We start from the raw sequence: 14,258 nt of genomic DNA, 5'->3' as shown, positions 1-14,258 counted from the left end.
AGTGGAACCAGGACTGGATCACACTGCTGTGCAGCGGGAGTCTGATTTCTATGCCTGGTGGTGTTGGCAGTGCACTAGCTGTGCAGTAGATGGTGCTGCTGGCCTCTAGCCTGTGTTGCGCGTGTCTATGGCAGCGCAGCTCCTGAACTCAGTCAAAGCAACACAGACTGAGCAAAAGCAATGTAATACAGCCCAGCCCAGAGCATTGCAGTTAAAGAACTACAGCTCCCAGCATCCCTCGCCATTGCCGCGGGTGCAGAGGCATGCTGGGAGCTGTAGTCAAAGCAACGCAGACTGAGCAAAAACAATGTAATACAGCCCAGCCCAGCGCATTGCAGTTAAAGAACTACAGCTCCCAGCATCCCTCGCCATTGCCGCGGGTGCAGAGGCATGCTGGGAGCTGTAGTCAAAGCAACACAGACTGAGCAAAAACAATGTAATACAGCCCAGGAATATTTTTAATTGCAGTGTTAACTGTAGCGTGTCCCAGGGCTTGTGTAATTGCAGTAAAGATGCAATCGAGGCGCAGCGAAACATCACGCAGCGGTAAAGGCAGAAACTGAAAGAAAGGGGACTCTGTGTCCTAACTGAAAAGATGAGAAAACCAGCAAGCCAGCCCAATATTGAGAAGAAAAACAGTCAACACTATGATAGAGTTAGCCTGTTAGGAGAGGAGAGAGAGAGAGAGGAGAGGAGAGGAGGGGAGAGAGGAGAGAGGAGACAGAGACGGTAGAGAGAGAGAGGAGAGGAGGGGGAGAGGAGAGTGGGAGGAGACAGAGAGAGGGGAGAGAGGAGACAGAGGAGAGAGGGAAGAGGGGAGGAGAGGTAAGAGGGGAGAGAGGGGGGAGAGAAAGAAATTATGTTAGATTAGCCTTGATTATTTTGTATGTTATAAATAGCACAATAATCTGCAGGCCGATCAGATTTATTGACCCCCCCCCGCCCCCATCTCCTGTGGGGGGGTTCTCTGTGTCTCTGTCTCTGTCTCTGTCTCTGAAGATTCGCAGGGAGAGAACTGATTGGCTGGTAGACATGTTGTTACCAGGCAACAGCCTCAGGCAGAGAGCCAATCAGAACAGAGGGGAGGGTCCAGCCCTCTGTCTGGTGCAGTTTAACTATTTAATTCCCAGACAGATGGAGACACACTGGATCACATTCAATAAAGGTCAGACATATTGAGAACAGGGAGGTAGACACATAGATACACAGATAGAGACAACAACATAGACACACACACACACATAGATACACACACACACACACACACACAGACACACAGAGACACACACATAGAGACACACAGACACACAGACACAGAGACACACACTCAGAGACACACAACAGAGACACTGAGACACACACACCGTTCTATCTGTCTTCTCAAGCTCCTCCCCTCTCTTCTGTAGCCCTTGCCCATTGGTGAGTGTGGTTGCCAGGGACGACAGCCTCTCCTCCAATCCCGGCCGCGCCTCCGATGTCGAGGTCACTTCCTGTGGGCAGTCGAAGAAGAAGCAGGAAGTGACGTCGTCCTCTTCAGCCCTGGCCTTCCCTCTCCTCCTCCCTCTCTTCCTCTCTCGCTCTCTCCTCACTGCAGAGTCCTCCCCATTCCCACAATCCTAAGCAGCAGAAACAGACAGAACGAGGACTGGGTCAGCACTCCTTTAAAGGGAGGGGCCAGTGATCCTGTTAATAAAGCTAATAAGAGGTGAGAGAATGGATTTTAAAGATGGTCAGCGCTCCTTTAAAGGGAGGGGCCAGTGATCATGTTAATAAAGCTAATAAGAGGTGAGAGAATGGATTTTAAAGATGGTCAGCACTCCTTTAAAGGGAGGGGCCAGTGATCCTGTTAATAAAGCTAATAAGAGGTGAGAGAATGGATTTTTTAAAGATGGTCAGCGCTCCTTTAAAGGGAGGGGCCAGTGATATATTGTTAATAAAGCTAATAAGAGGTAAGAGAATGGATTTTAAAGATGGTCAGCGCTCCTTTAAAGGGAGGGGCCAGTGATCCTGTTAATAAAGCTAATAAGAGGTGAGAGAATGGATTTTAAAGATGGTCAGCGCTCCTTTAAAGGGAGGGGCCAGTGATCCTGTTAATAAAGCTAATAAGAGGTGAGAGAATGGATTTTTAATTCTCCATCTCTCCTTCAAGATTGCGATATCCTTTAAAGGGAAGAGGAGAGAGGGGAGAGAGAGGAGAGAGGAGAGAGAGGACAGGATGGGTTGTAACCCTTGCTCTCACCTGGCAGTCCAGGCAGGGTTGAAGGGGTCTCATTTCAATCTCAAAGCTGCTCAAATTCTCCTCATCCTCCTCCTCACGCGGGGGCGTGGTCTGGAGGGGGTGGCGCCTCTGCCCCCTCCCCTTCTGGTGATGATGGTGGTTGTCAGGTCTTGGAGGGGGTGTGCCAGCCTCTGCCCCCTACCCCTTCCGGTGATGATGGTGGTGGGTGATGATTGATGATACCCAAATGCCTGTTCCGGTGTGGCCCCTCCCCACGCTGGTCGGAAAGGGTTCCGCGTAAGCGCTCCTCCACCGACTCTATGCTGTCCAGCCTTTCCCCCTGTCGCTCTCTTCGTTCGCAAGATCTCCTCATCTCCACCCCGATCGCTCCGCTCTGCTCTTTCTTTCCTGGGGCCCGGAGGCGGGGAGGGGAGGGGAGGGGAGCGGGAGCCCATTCATGGGAGCTGGGGGGCTCCTGGACGTCCGTGGAGGGAGGACAGGGGGTGGCAGTGGTCCGGGGTCCCAGGCTGGGTGGGCTGTGTCTGGTCTGGGAGGGAGGGAGTGTCAGTTGAGTTTTTGTTTTCATTCCAGTCTGAGAGAGAAACAGGGAAAGGGTTAATGTCATTTGAATGAATGTGTCTTTTAAAGAAGCAGCGCCACCTGGCTGTCATGCCAATAACTATTTTTTTTTTTTTTTTTTACACCCAGCGCCATCTAGTGCTCAGCTAGTGTATTGACAGCAAAAACACAATTGAGCCGCAGTGGCGGGCCACTAGATGGCGATGCTGGATTTTCCTTCTGTAAGAGACACTCTAGCCTGTGTCACATGTGAAACACTTTTACATAGAGATAGAGAGTGAGAGGAGAGGACAGGAGAGGGGGGGAGAGAGGAGAGGGAGAAGAGAGAGACAAGGAGACAGGACAGAATGAAGACTTTGAGGGGGAGAGGTAGAGGGAGGAGGAGTAGAGAGAGAGGGCGAGAAAGGCATGAGAGGAGATGAAAGGAGATCTCTGGGGGAGAGAGGAGGTGGAGGGTGAGAGGTGATGAGAGAGGGGAGGAGAGGCGAGGTAGGAGAGGAATGAGAAGGGGAGAGGGAGAGGAGAGGAAGAGGAGAACAGGAGGTCAGGATGGGAGGGAGAGGGAGAGACGGAGGGGTAGAGAGGGGAGAAGAGAGCGGCCGAGGGGTAAGACGGGGAGAGATAGAGATCTGGTAGAGAGAGGGGAATAAGTCGAGGAAGCATCTAGTTCCCCATACTCCCCACAGTCATGAAGGGTGATACTGGAGCAGCTGTACGATTGGTTCACCTCGTTCTTGGTCCAATCTGGAAGCCCTAGGTTAGGGCTTTCAGTTCCCAGTCAGAGAGAGCTAGGCTTCAGGCCTTTCACAACCGAGCGAGAACTGTCCTTGGAGAGAGGGAGAGAGAGAGAGAGGAGAGAGAGAGAGAGAGAGAGAGAGAGAGAGAGAGAGAGAGGTGGGTAGAAGAGGCAGAGAAGACAGAGTAGGAAGAAAAGAGAGAGAGAATAAGACAGATCAGCTGATAAGGGAGAGACAAGGAGAGAGAGAGAGAGAGAGAGACAGAGACAGAGAGAGAAGAGAGAGAGAAGAGAGAGAGAGAGAAAGAGGAGAGAAAAGAAAAATATTACTTGAACATTTTTCATAAATAGATCATTAATCTCTCCCCTTCCCCCGCTCTCCCTCTCCCCTTCCCCTTCTCCTCCTCCTCCTCTCTCCCCTCTCCCTCCTCCATCCTCTCCTCTCCTCCTCTCCTATCCTCACGCCGAGTCCCTCGCGAGGCTCTCATTCTCCTCCCCTCCCGAAGTCTCCCTCAGCCCTGATCCCTGCTCGCCTTCGCCTCTCTCCCTCCTTGAGAGCTCTCCGCCCCCGCTCTCCCACTCTCCTTCGCCTCCGTCCTCTCTTCCGTCTCTCTTTCAGAGCCTCGTCCCACCCTCCTTCATAGAGCCTGACGCCGCACTAGCGCCTTTCCTCCGCTCTTCTCCCTCCAAAAAAATCCTTCTTCCCCTCCTCCTCTCTCCCTCTTTCCCCTTCATCCTCCCTCCCTCTCCGCCAGTCTCTCCCTCCGGACTCCCCCCTCCCTCCCCCCTCCCCCCCCTAAACCCTCTCCTCACACTCCCTCCGTCCGCTATTCCCCCCCCCCCGCACTGACCCCCTCTCCCTCTCCCCTCGCTCCCTCTCCCGCTTCTCCTCTCCCCTCGTCGCTCCCTCGCATCCCGCTCCATCTACCCGGCCACCTCCCTCTCCCCTGACCCTCTCCCCCCGGGCACCTGGCGAGTGGCGGCTCGAGCTCCTGGCGATCGGCGCCAGCGCACGCCCTGCAGGCCCGTCAACAACTCCCCGCCAACCTCTGCTGGGCCTCGACAACGGCACAATTCTTTCCCCTTCCCTTGCTCTCACGCCTCAGGCAAGAAATCCTCCCCGTGGTGACAAGACAGCCCCTCCCTGTCGGCTGCCACCCGGCGGCCCTCCACACGTAAACCCCGCCCCACCCCCCCCCCTGTCAGCTAGTCGTTCCCCTCGCGAGCTCCTCTCTCTGCCTGGCGATCAGCGCCGCCCCTCTGGCCTCGAGCACGGCCCTCTCCACCTTCCCCTTCACCTTGCTCCTCTGCCTCAGCAAAATCAGCCTGGTGACAGCCCGGCCCGGCCCGTCCACGGGACCCCCCAGGGTCAGCTCGTTCCCCTGGTACTTCCCCTCCTCGCAGCTCCCGTCCGGGAACACCGTGCGGCCGTAACCGTGGCGACGGTTCCCCAGCCAGGCCCCCTCGTAGCTCAGCCCGTCCGACCGCCGGCTCTGCCCAAAACCGGACCTCTTGTCCAGCCGCCACTCACCAGCGTAGACCTCCGTCACGGACCCATCAGACACCAGGAACAAAGCCTGCTCTGAATCTAGAAGGGCCCTCCCCTTCCCCCCTTCCTCCTCCTCCTCGCCCTCGTTCGCACTCCGGAGGGAGCTGCGCTTGCTGGACAGGGAATTCTTGGATTCGGATGTCCTGGCTAGGCGGAGGCCGCTGAGCAGGGAGGTCCTGCGCAGGAAGAACCCGGTTTTGCTCCCTCCATTCGCTGCCTTCTGCTGGAGCTGGTTCTCCACCGTGGCGGACAGCGACCGCCCCTTGCAGGAGAAAAAGTGCCTCTTCTCGGCGGCCCCGCCTCGGCCCCCGCCCGCCGGCCTCCCCTCCTTCCTGGCTCCGCCCCCCGCTGGCTGGTAGCGGGCACACAGCTGCTGGGTCAGGACGAAGCCAGCCCGGGACGCCCCCAGAGAGGAGTGGGGCGGGCGCGAGTGTTTCGGTGAGAGGGGAGGGTCGATGGTGGACTGGGGTTCCTGGAGGGGGAGGGAAAGAGACACCCAGAAAATAATACATTTATGAATAGGATTTTTTTTTACATTTGTTATCATTCCTTTTTCTCCTTCTCCGTGTCTCTGACTGGCTACTCGGCAGTCGCTCTCCGTCAAGAGACTCCCTCTTTCTCCCCTCTCCTTCTCTCTCTCCCTCCTCTCCTCTCCTCCCTCCCCTCTCTCTCTCTCTCCCTCCTCTCTCCCTCCTAGAGACCTCCCTGTCCGCCTCTCCCCTGCCTCCTCGTCTCTCTCTCATTCCTGTTCTCTCCCTCCCCTCCCCTCCCCTCTCTCTCTCTCTCACCTTTCTCCTCTCCTCCCTCCCCTCCCCTCCTCTCACTCTCTCCCTCTCTCTCCTCTTTCTCTCTCCGGCCCTAGCTCCCTCATCTCTCCTCTCTCCTCGTCTCTTCTCTAACCGTCTCTTCTCATCTCACTCTCACCTTCTCCTCCGTGTTCCTCCTCGTGCTTCTCTGATCTCCCTAGCTCCCTCTCTCTTCTCTCCTCTCTCTTCTCTCTCTCCTCCCCTCTCTCTCCTCCCCTCCCTCTCTCCCTCTCTCCTCCTCTCCCCCTCCCCTCTCTCTCTCTCCTCTCTCTCCCTCTCCCTCCTCCTCCTCTCCTCCTCCCTCTCCTCTCTCTCCTCTCTCCTCTCCTCACCCTCCCTCTCCTCCCCTCCCTCCCCTCTCCTCTCTCTCTCTTCTCCCTCTCCCCTCTCCTCTCTCTCCTCCTCCTCTCTCCCCTCTTCCTCCCTCCTCTCTCCCTCCCCTCTCTCCTACACCGTCCCTCTCTCTCTCTCTCTCTCTCTCTCTCTCTCTCCTCTCCCTCTCCCTCTCTCTCCCTCTCTCCCCTCCCCCTCTCTCTCTCCTCTCCTCTCTCTCCTCTCTCTCCTCCTCTCTCTCCCTCTCTCCTCTCCTCTCCTCTCCTCTCTCTCCTCTCCTCTCTCTCCTCTCCTCCCCTCTCCTCTCCTCTCTCCCCTCTCTCTCCTCTCTCCTCTCCTCTCCTTCTCCTCCCCTCCCCTCTCCCTCTCCTCCCCTCTCCTCTCTCTCCTCCTCTCTCCTCTCTCTCTCCTCCTCCTCCTCTCTCCTCTCCTCTCTCCTCCCTCCTCCTCCTCCTCCTCTTCTCCTCTCCTAATCTCTTAGCGCCTCCTCTCCTCTCTACCTCTCCTCCTCTCTCTCTCTCTCTCTCTCTCTTCTCTCCTCTCCTCCCCTCTCCTCTCCTCTCCTCTCCTCTCTCTCCTCTCCTCTCCTCCCCTCTCCTCTCTCTCTCTCTCTCCTCCCTCTCTTTCTCTCCTCTCTCCTCTCTCTCTCCCTCTCCTCTCTCCTCTCTCTCTCTCCCTCTCCTCTCTCCTCTCCTCTCTCCTCTCTCTCTCTTCCCCCTCTCTCTCCCTCTCTCTCCTCTCTCTCTCTCTCTCTCTCTCTCCCCTCCCCTCTCTCCTCTCTCTCTCTCTCCTCTCCTCTCCTCTCCTCTCCCTCCTCCTCCCCTCTCTCTCTCCCCTCTCTCTCTCTCTCTCCTCTCCCCTCCCCTCTCTCCTCTCTCTCTCCTCTCTCTCCTCTCCTCCCTCTCTCTCCCTCTCTCCCTCCCTCTCTCCCCTCCCCTCTCTCCTCCCCTCTCCCTCTCCTCTCTCCTCTCTCTCTCTCTCTCTCCTCTCTCTTTCTCTCTCCCCCTCTCCCTCTCCTCTCCTCTCCCCTCCTCTCTCTCCTCTCCTCTCCTCTCCTCTCCTCTCTCTCTCCCTCTCCTCTCCTCTCCTCCTCTCTCTCTCTCTCACCTCTCTCTCTCCTCTCCTCTCCTCTCCTCTCCTCTCTCTCTCCTCTCTCTCCTCTCTCTCCTCTCTCTCCTCTCTCTCTCCCTCTCCCCTCTCTCTCTCTCCTCCCCTCTCCTCCCCTCTCCTCTTTCCTCTCCTCCCCTCTCCTCTCCTCTCCCCTCCCCTCTCTCTCCCTCTCCCCTCTCTCCTCCTCCTCTCTCCCTCCCCCCTCTCTCTCTCCCTCTCTCTCTCCTCTCCTCCCCTCTCCTCTCCTCTCCTCTCCTCTCCCCTCTCCTCCCCTCTCTCTCTCCTCTCCTCTCCTCCTCTCCTCCCCTCTCCTCTCTCCTCCCCTCTCTCTCTCTCCTCTCTCTCTCCTCCTCTCCTCTCTCCTCCTCCTCTCCTCTCTCCTCCTCTCCTCTCCCTCTCCCTCCCCTCCTCTCTCTCCCCCTATCTCCTCTCTCCCTCTCCTCCCCTCTCTCTCTCTCCCTCTCTCTCCTCTCCCTCTCCCCTCTTCTCTCTCTCTCTCTCCCTCTCTCTCCCTTTTCTCTCACCTCTCTCTCTCTCTCTCTCCTCCTCTCCTCCCCTCTCTCCTCTCACCTGGGTGTAGTTGTGATTATTCGCTTCGCTGTTTTCGATTTTCTTCTGGTTGGTTTTCCGCAGGGTTTGAAAGTTCACGCCGGGAATGCTGGGAATGCTCTCCGGCTCCTCCACCTCCTGTCCGGCCCTGCCGTTGTTGTTCAGCTGAGCCACGGGCATGGCAACCGCGGGGCTGGGAGCGCTGTTCTTACTGGTTTTACTGGTTTCGGGACCCTTGTCGCTGCGCACGGAGTTCAGAGAGGACCTGCGAGGGGAGTGCAGCACTGTGGCCTGCCTGTAGGGGGCGCTCTGCCGCACACCAAAACCATGGCGCTTACCGTTCACCCATTGGCCAATGTAGGTCCTGTGAGAGAGAGAGAGAGAGAGAGAGAGAGAGAGAGAGAGAGAGAGAGAGAGAGAGAGAAGGCGAGGGAGGGGTGAGGGAGGGGGAAAGAGGGGTGAGGGGGAGAAGAGTTTGAGAGGGTTAGGGAAAAGGGAGAGAGAGGGGAGAGGGAGAGAGAGAGGAGAGGGGAGAGGGAGAGAGAGAGAGAGAGGGAGAGGGGGAGAGGGAGAGAGAGAGGGAGGGGTGAGGGAGGGGGAGGAGTTTGAGAGGGAGACGGAGAGAGGGAGGCGGTAGAGAGAAAGAAGGAGAGAGATTGTTGAAAATATCTAACAGGCACGGAGGGTTATAAATACAATCAGACACTCAGACGCAGACAGGGACAGACACTTTCATACTGAAATCAGTCTGTGTCGCTTTGACTACAGCTCCCAGCATGCCTCTGCACCTGCAGCAATGGTGAGGGATGCTTGGAGCTGTAGTTCTTTAACTGGTGTTGGCAGTGCACTAGCTGTGCACTAGATGGCGCTGCTGGCTGTTCTATGAAGACGCTGTCTGATCTAGCCTGTGTTGCGCGTGTCTATGGCAGCGCAGCTCCTGAACTCACAGTCAAAGCAACACAGACTGAGCAAAAACAATGTAATACAGCCCAGCCCAGCGCATTGCAGTTAAAGAACTACAGCTCCCAGAATCCCTCACCATTGCCGCGGGTGCAGAGGCATGCTGGGAGCTGTAGTCCTAGAAGGGCTGGACCGATTCACAATACAATGACTACGACAGCGCAGCTAGAACTGAAGAGAAGCTCCTGGACTCGCAGTCAAAGCAATGCAGACTGATGAATAAAATATAAAACACAGCGTTTGAGTCGCTGTAATCTCCCAGTGTCGCTACCAGCACTGTTAGATAGGGGGCAGTGTCTCTCACTGTCAATACCAGCACTGTTAGATAGGGGGCAGTGTCTCTCACCTCCGTCTGTGTATATCTCTGTCCCGTACTCGTGCTGCTGTCCTAATGGGCTCCAGCTCCCCTCGTACCGAGCCCCGGAGATGGCCTCTCGCACCCCCAGGGGGCCCCTGTGGCCCTGGGTCCACTCCCCCAGGTAGCTCCATCGCTGAGGGCCTCCGGGCCCCTCCCTCTTCTCGGCCCCCAGGCCGTGCCTCGTTCCCTGGGACCACTGACCCATGTAGGAGCTGCCGCGGGGGGTGATGTACACCCCCAGGGTCTCGAACCCTCGCTCCCAGCTCCCTGCGTACTCCCCCTCTCCCCCAGGGCCCTTGCACAGCCCCAGGCCGTGCGCACGCCCCTCCTCCCAACCTCCCAGGTAGCTGCCCCCATCAGCGAAGTCAAACACCCCGCCCCCCCCTCCACTCATGCAAGTGACTTGGGGGGGGGTCACCGGTCACAGGAGATTTCTTTAGAAACAACCTGTTTGCTTCCCAGCTGTCGAAAGACGCTGCTGGTAAAACCAGTATTCAAAAAAGTAAGGATAGTTTTGAAAACCAGTAAGGCTCCTTTGTGTAACCAGTTCAGAATGCGACTTAAAAACCAGTAAGGGTAGTCCTTTAAACCAGCAAGGATATTTATTTAAAACCAGTAAGGCTCCTTTGTGTAACCAGTTAATGACTCAGCTGGAAACCAGTATGAATAATGTTGAAAAGTCAGTAAGGATATTTTTCTAAACCAGTACTGCTTAACCAAGCTACTTAAACCAGTAAGGACGTGTTTCAAAACCAGTAAGGATATTTATTTAAACCACTGTGAGAATGGCTGAAAAAAACAGTACACTAAAACCAGTGAGAGCGTTTAATCAGTTCAAGGCTTGACTGCATACCAGAATATTTCTTTAAACCAGTAAGAATATGGCTGAAAAAAAATCAGATACTTCTTAAAACCAGTAAGAATACGTCTCCAAACCAGTAAGGCTCCTTTGTTTAAACTAGTCTGAAAACCAGTAAGCAGATGCTTGAAAACATGCAACTGGGATTCAGTAAAAAGGTTTGAATAACCAGTAAGAGAAACTGAAAACCAGTATATGTTAAAACAAGCAATACCAGTATGGTGGGGGGGAGGGGTATATTAAGAGGAAGGCTTTGTTTACCCAGTAACAGATTCGTAAACCAGTAAGCAGACTTTCATTTAACCAGTAAGCAGAGTTACCAGTATGGGATGAAGTTAGTTCTTCTAAACCCAGTATGAAGAGATTATTAATAAAATATATATTTTTAACATTCTTGCTATTATTAAAAGTGAATTAATGTTAGAATTCTTTACTCTGATATTCTTAAAATAGTTTCTGAACTTTTTTTTTAAAGAAAAAAAAATTATAATCCACTACAAAAATTGTGTTTCAGGTAACTATTTTTTATTTTTTTTGTCTATAGCCTTGCTCTGTTTCTTGAGAGGATGGAGTATTTTGATAAAAAAAATTTAGTCCCAAATTGTTTTAAAATACTTTGTAAGTTAGTAATGTTTCTGATATGGTGTAATTTTTACAAAGTCTCTAAGGTTGCTGGTTTAAAAAATACCAGTATGCTTTTGAGAAGTAGTTTTACTGGTTTTGTATAGGGAGTATATCTCAATGTAAGGGGCTGTTTTGTTACGAGAATTAATAAAGTTTCTAGCGTAAAGTTTACAGACTGATGTGTTTTGGGAGAATATAAGATTTATTTTATTTATATTTCTTTGAAAAAAAAAAAGATTTGCTGCTGATTTTTAGAAGGAGAATTGGAGGGGATTTAAATTTGTAAAGTTTGTAAATCTGAAGTTTTCCAGGATCTTAAATCATGAAACATGCATTATTTTAAATAGATCTTAAAATCAAAGAAAGTGTATGATTTTAAACAGATCTTAAATAATAGAAAAAGGTTTTTATATAGATCTTAAATCAAGAAAATATGACTTTAAATAGATCTCAAAATCAAAGAAAGTGTATGATTTTAAATAGATCTTAAAGAAAAAAGTGTATGGTTTCATATAGATCTTAAATCAAGGAACGTTTGCGATTTTAAAAACAGATGTCAAATCAAGAAAAGTTTACGATTTTAAAAACAGATCTCAAATAAAGAAAAGTTTACGATTTTAAAAACAGATCTCAAATCAAGGAACGTTTACGATTTTAAAAACATATCTCAAATCAAGAAAAGTTTACGATTTTAAAAACAGATCTCAAATAAAGAAAAGTTTACGATTTTAAAAACAGATCTCAAATAAAGAAAAGTTTACGATTTTAAAAACAGATCTCAAATCAAGGAAAGTTTACGATTTTAAAAACAGATCTCAAATCAAGGAAAAGTTTACTTGCCAAGTATCTCTTTGAATGAGTAGTGCTGCTAACATACAATACAATACAGATGAACTGCCAGAGCACAGACATCTCTCAAAGGCAGTAAATGGTTTGAAATATTTCCTAAACAAATACTCTTGCAGAGTAAGAAGGCTGGCTTAAGCACTGAAGTCACATGAAGGAAAGTCTGTCAACTTTCAATTTGTTAGTATCGTTGCTGGCTTAATATACCCTTGATAGGAGAACGTTTCTCACTGGAGACAAATGTCATTTAAAAATGTTTGTAGCATTAAAAAAAATAATCAGACCATTTGTCTCGTTCTCTTTCCTCCCCCCCCCCCCCCCTCTCTCTCTCTCTCTCTCTAGTTTTTATGTATCCTCAATCTTGGCTCCACAACATCTCCCCCCTCTCTTCCTCACCTCTCTTCCCCCTCCCTCACACTCTCCCTTTGTTTTTTTCTGTGTTTTTCAATCTGCTGTTTCTTGGCTTGCTCTATCCCTCTTTTTTCTTTCTTTCATTTCTTTATTTCTTCCCTCTGTTTCCCTCCCCCTCCCTCCCCCTCTCTCAGATTCACCAAGTCTTCGATTTAGTCACACAAGCATTGCCTAAGTTAGCACAGAAATACTTTCCCTCTCTCCCTCTCCCGTCACTCGCCTTCTTTGTTCTCCATCTTTGTTTTTACAAAAAAAACAGTCCTTTCTTTCTTGTCCTCCTTATAGATCATAACACAGCTCAATTCAATTCATGAAACAAAGTCAAGCCATGCAAATAAAGTGATAGCGACCTTTTAAGTAATCCCTTTTGCTTCCCTTCTGTCCGTCTGCCTGCCTGCCTGTCTGTCTGTCTGTCTCTCTGTCTGTCTGTGTTTTAGCAGTGTATCTTCGCTGTCTAAGGGAAAGAATAAACGAATGTATTCGCTCTCTCGGGGAGAAGGGAGGGAGAGGGAGAGCACAAATCGTCCTTAGTTGACCTGCAAAAACAAAAGTGAGAAAAATAAGATTCTGAAATTAATCAAAGTACAGCTACAGTACTTTATATAGTTATTTTAAGATGCAGATAGATAGAGAGACACACAGACAGATAGACAGATATATAGATAGATAGATAGATAGATAGATAGATAGATAGATAGATAGATAGATAGATAGATAGACAAACACACAGAGACAGAGACTGACATGCAGATAGATAGACAGACAGACACAGACACACACAGACAGAGATAGAGAGACAGACAGACAGACACAGATAGAAAGGCAGACAGACAGACAGACAAACAGACAGACAGACAGGGTGCGTATATAGATATTTAAAGACACAGAGATAGATTACAGACTGACAGACAGAGGACACATGGAACAGGGATGTCAAAAAGGGTTTTCAAATTACACATTTATATGTGTCTGTCTGTCTGCCTGTCTGCCTGCCTGTCTCCTTCTGTCTGTCTGTCTGCCTGCCTGTCTCATAAAACAAACAAACACAATATAGGTGCTCCCTCAATATATATACCTATGTGTGTGTGTGAATGTGTGTCAGTGTGTGTGAGTGTGTATTTCTTTGCAGCAGAAGCACGTTTTGGACCGGGGACCGCTCCTGTGTATTTCTTTGCAGCAGAAGCACGTTTTGGACCGGGGACCGCTCCTGTGCATTTCTTTGCAGCAGAAGCAGGTTTTGGACCGGGGACCGCTCCTGTGCATTTCTTTGCAGCAGAAGCACGTTTTGGACCGGGGACCGCTCCTGTGCATTTCTTTGCAGCAGAAGCACGTTTTGGACCGGGGACCGCTCCTGTGCATTTCTTTGCAGCAGAAGCACGTTTTGGACCGGGGACCGCTCCTGTGTATTTCTTTGCAGCAGAAGCACGTTTTGGACCGGGGACCGCTCCTGTGCATTTCTTTGCAGCAGAAGCACGTTTTGGACCGGGGACCGCTCCTGTGTATTTCTTTGCAGCAGAAGCACGTTTTGGACCGGGGACCGCTCCTGTGTATTTCTTTGCAGCCGCAGCCCAGCGCGGATTCTCCGCCACGCTATCCGAGCCCGCAGCCCTGCACCGGCGCGGTTCTGCAGTGCCTCGGCCGCGGCGGCACTCGTTTAAACCGGGCCGGGCGCTTGCCTTGCAGAAATGAATCACGTTGCACGGGAACCGACATTCACACTGCGGACCAGCCGCCGCACGATTGCGTAACTCGCAGTGTCATTTATAATGTATACATTGTGATTAGTACATCCACTGTGAACGCTTTATTATTATTATTATTATTATTATTATTATTATTATTATTATTATTATTAGCGTTTATCTACATATGCAAAACACGCACGCCGTAATATCAAATGCATCTAGAGTACAGCGCTAGAATTACAATAATATACATATTTAATATTATTATTATAATGAATATACTTCAAAATATCATGTACCCTTATATATATATATATCTCCACATATTATGAGCATGTAATTAATACAGATAGATCGTTACATACATACAGACAGATAGATAGATAGACAGAGAGATAGATAGATAGATAGATAGATAGATAGATAGATAGATAGATAGATAGATAGACACACAGACACAGATGGATAGATCTATAGATAGATAGACAGACAGACATGCCAATGTAAAATATTATAATCTATGTACCTTTGGTGAAATGATTCCGAGTCGCTTTCCGCAAGCCAGCGCTGTATTATTATATCTCGGTGTTTTCCGTGCAGAAGGACCACGCAGTCGCATAAAGCAAAGCGAATGC

General features: G+C 50.8%; 2 protein-coding genes across 2 annotated transcripts; both read right to left on the bottom strand.

Annotated features, from left to right (window-relative positions):
* Window positions 1-372: 372 nt before the first annotated feature.
* On the bottom strand, window positions 373-4,447 carry LOC121305198. The gene is made up of 5 exons (XM_041236740.1): window positions 4,385-4,447; window positions 2,470-2,765; window positions 2,240-2,387; window positions 1,365-1,616; window positions 373-661 (listed from the first exon to the last, which is right to left on the bottom strand). Exons 1-5 carry the CDS (start codon window positions 4,445-4,447, stop codon window positions 584-586), a joined length of 837 nt encoding a protein of 278 aa, XP_041092674.1. The 3' UTR covers window positions 373-583.
* A 288-nt stretch (window positions 4,448-4,735) lies between these two features.
* On the bottom strand, window positions 4,736-11,065 carry LOC121305197 (junctophilin-4-like). Its single transcript, XM_041236739.1, has 3 exons — window positions 9,090-11,065; window positions 7,902-8,244; window positions 4,736-5,554 (listed from the first exon to the last, which is right to left on the bottom strand). Exons 1-3 carry the CDS (start codon window positions 9,590-9,592, stop codon window positions 4,736-4,738), a joined length of 1,665 nt encoding a protein of 554 aa, XP_041092673.1. The 5' UTR covers window positions 9,593-11,065.
* Window positions 11,066-14,258: the final 3,193 nt, after the last annotated feature.

Source organism: Polyodon spathula, chromosome 42 (genome assembly GCF_017654505.1).
Source record: "Polyodon spathula isolate WHYD16114869_AA chromosome 42, ASM1765450v1, whole genome shotgun sequence".
In the NCBI taxonomy this organism is placed as follows: domain Eukaryota; kingdom Metazoa; phylum Chordata; class Actinopteri; order Acipenseriformes; family Polyodontidae; genus Polyodon; species Polyodon spathula.
Note: the sequence above shows the minus strand (reverse complement) of the source record. Positions and strands in the feature narration are given on the sequence as shown.

What these genes read in the sequence shown, in the direction of transcription:
- LOC121305197 (XM_041236739.1), bottom strand. Translation starts at nt 9,592, where the DNA reads ATGAGTGGAGGGGGGGGCGGGGTGTTTGACTTCGCTGATGGGGGCAGC. An exon ending in AGCGACACTGGGAGATTACA is followed by an intron (nt 8,245 to 9,089) that starts GCGACTCAAACG and finishes TCTCTCTCACAG; the next exon opens with GACCTACATTGGCCAATGGG. An exon ending in ATAATCACAACTACACCCAG is followed by an intron (nt 5,555 to 7,901) that starts GTGAGAGGAGAG and finishes CTCCCCCTCCAG; the next exon opens with GAACCCCAGTCCACCATCGA.
- LOC121305198 (XM_041236740.1), bottom strand. Translation starts at nt 4,447, where the DNA reads ATGCGAGGGAGCGACGAGGGGAGAGGAGAAGCGGGAGAGGGAGCGAGG. An exon ending in CGAGGGGAGAGGGAGAGGGG is followed by an intron (nt 2,766 to 4,384) that starts GTCAGTGCGGGG and finishes CCTCCCTCCCAG; the next exon opens with ACCAGACACAGCCCACCCAG. An exon ending in TTGAGAAGACAGATAGAACG is followed by an intron (nt 662 to 1,364) that starts GTGTGTGTGTCT and finishes CTCTCCTAACAG; the next exon opens with GCTAACTCTATCATAGTGTT.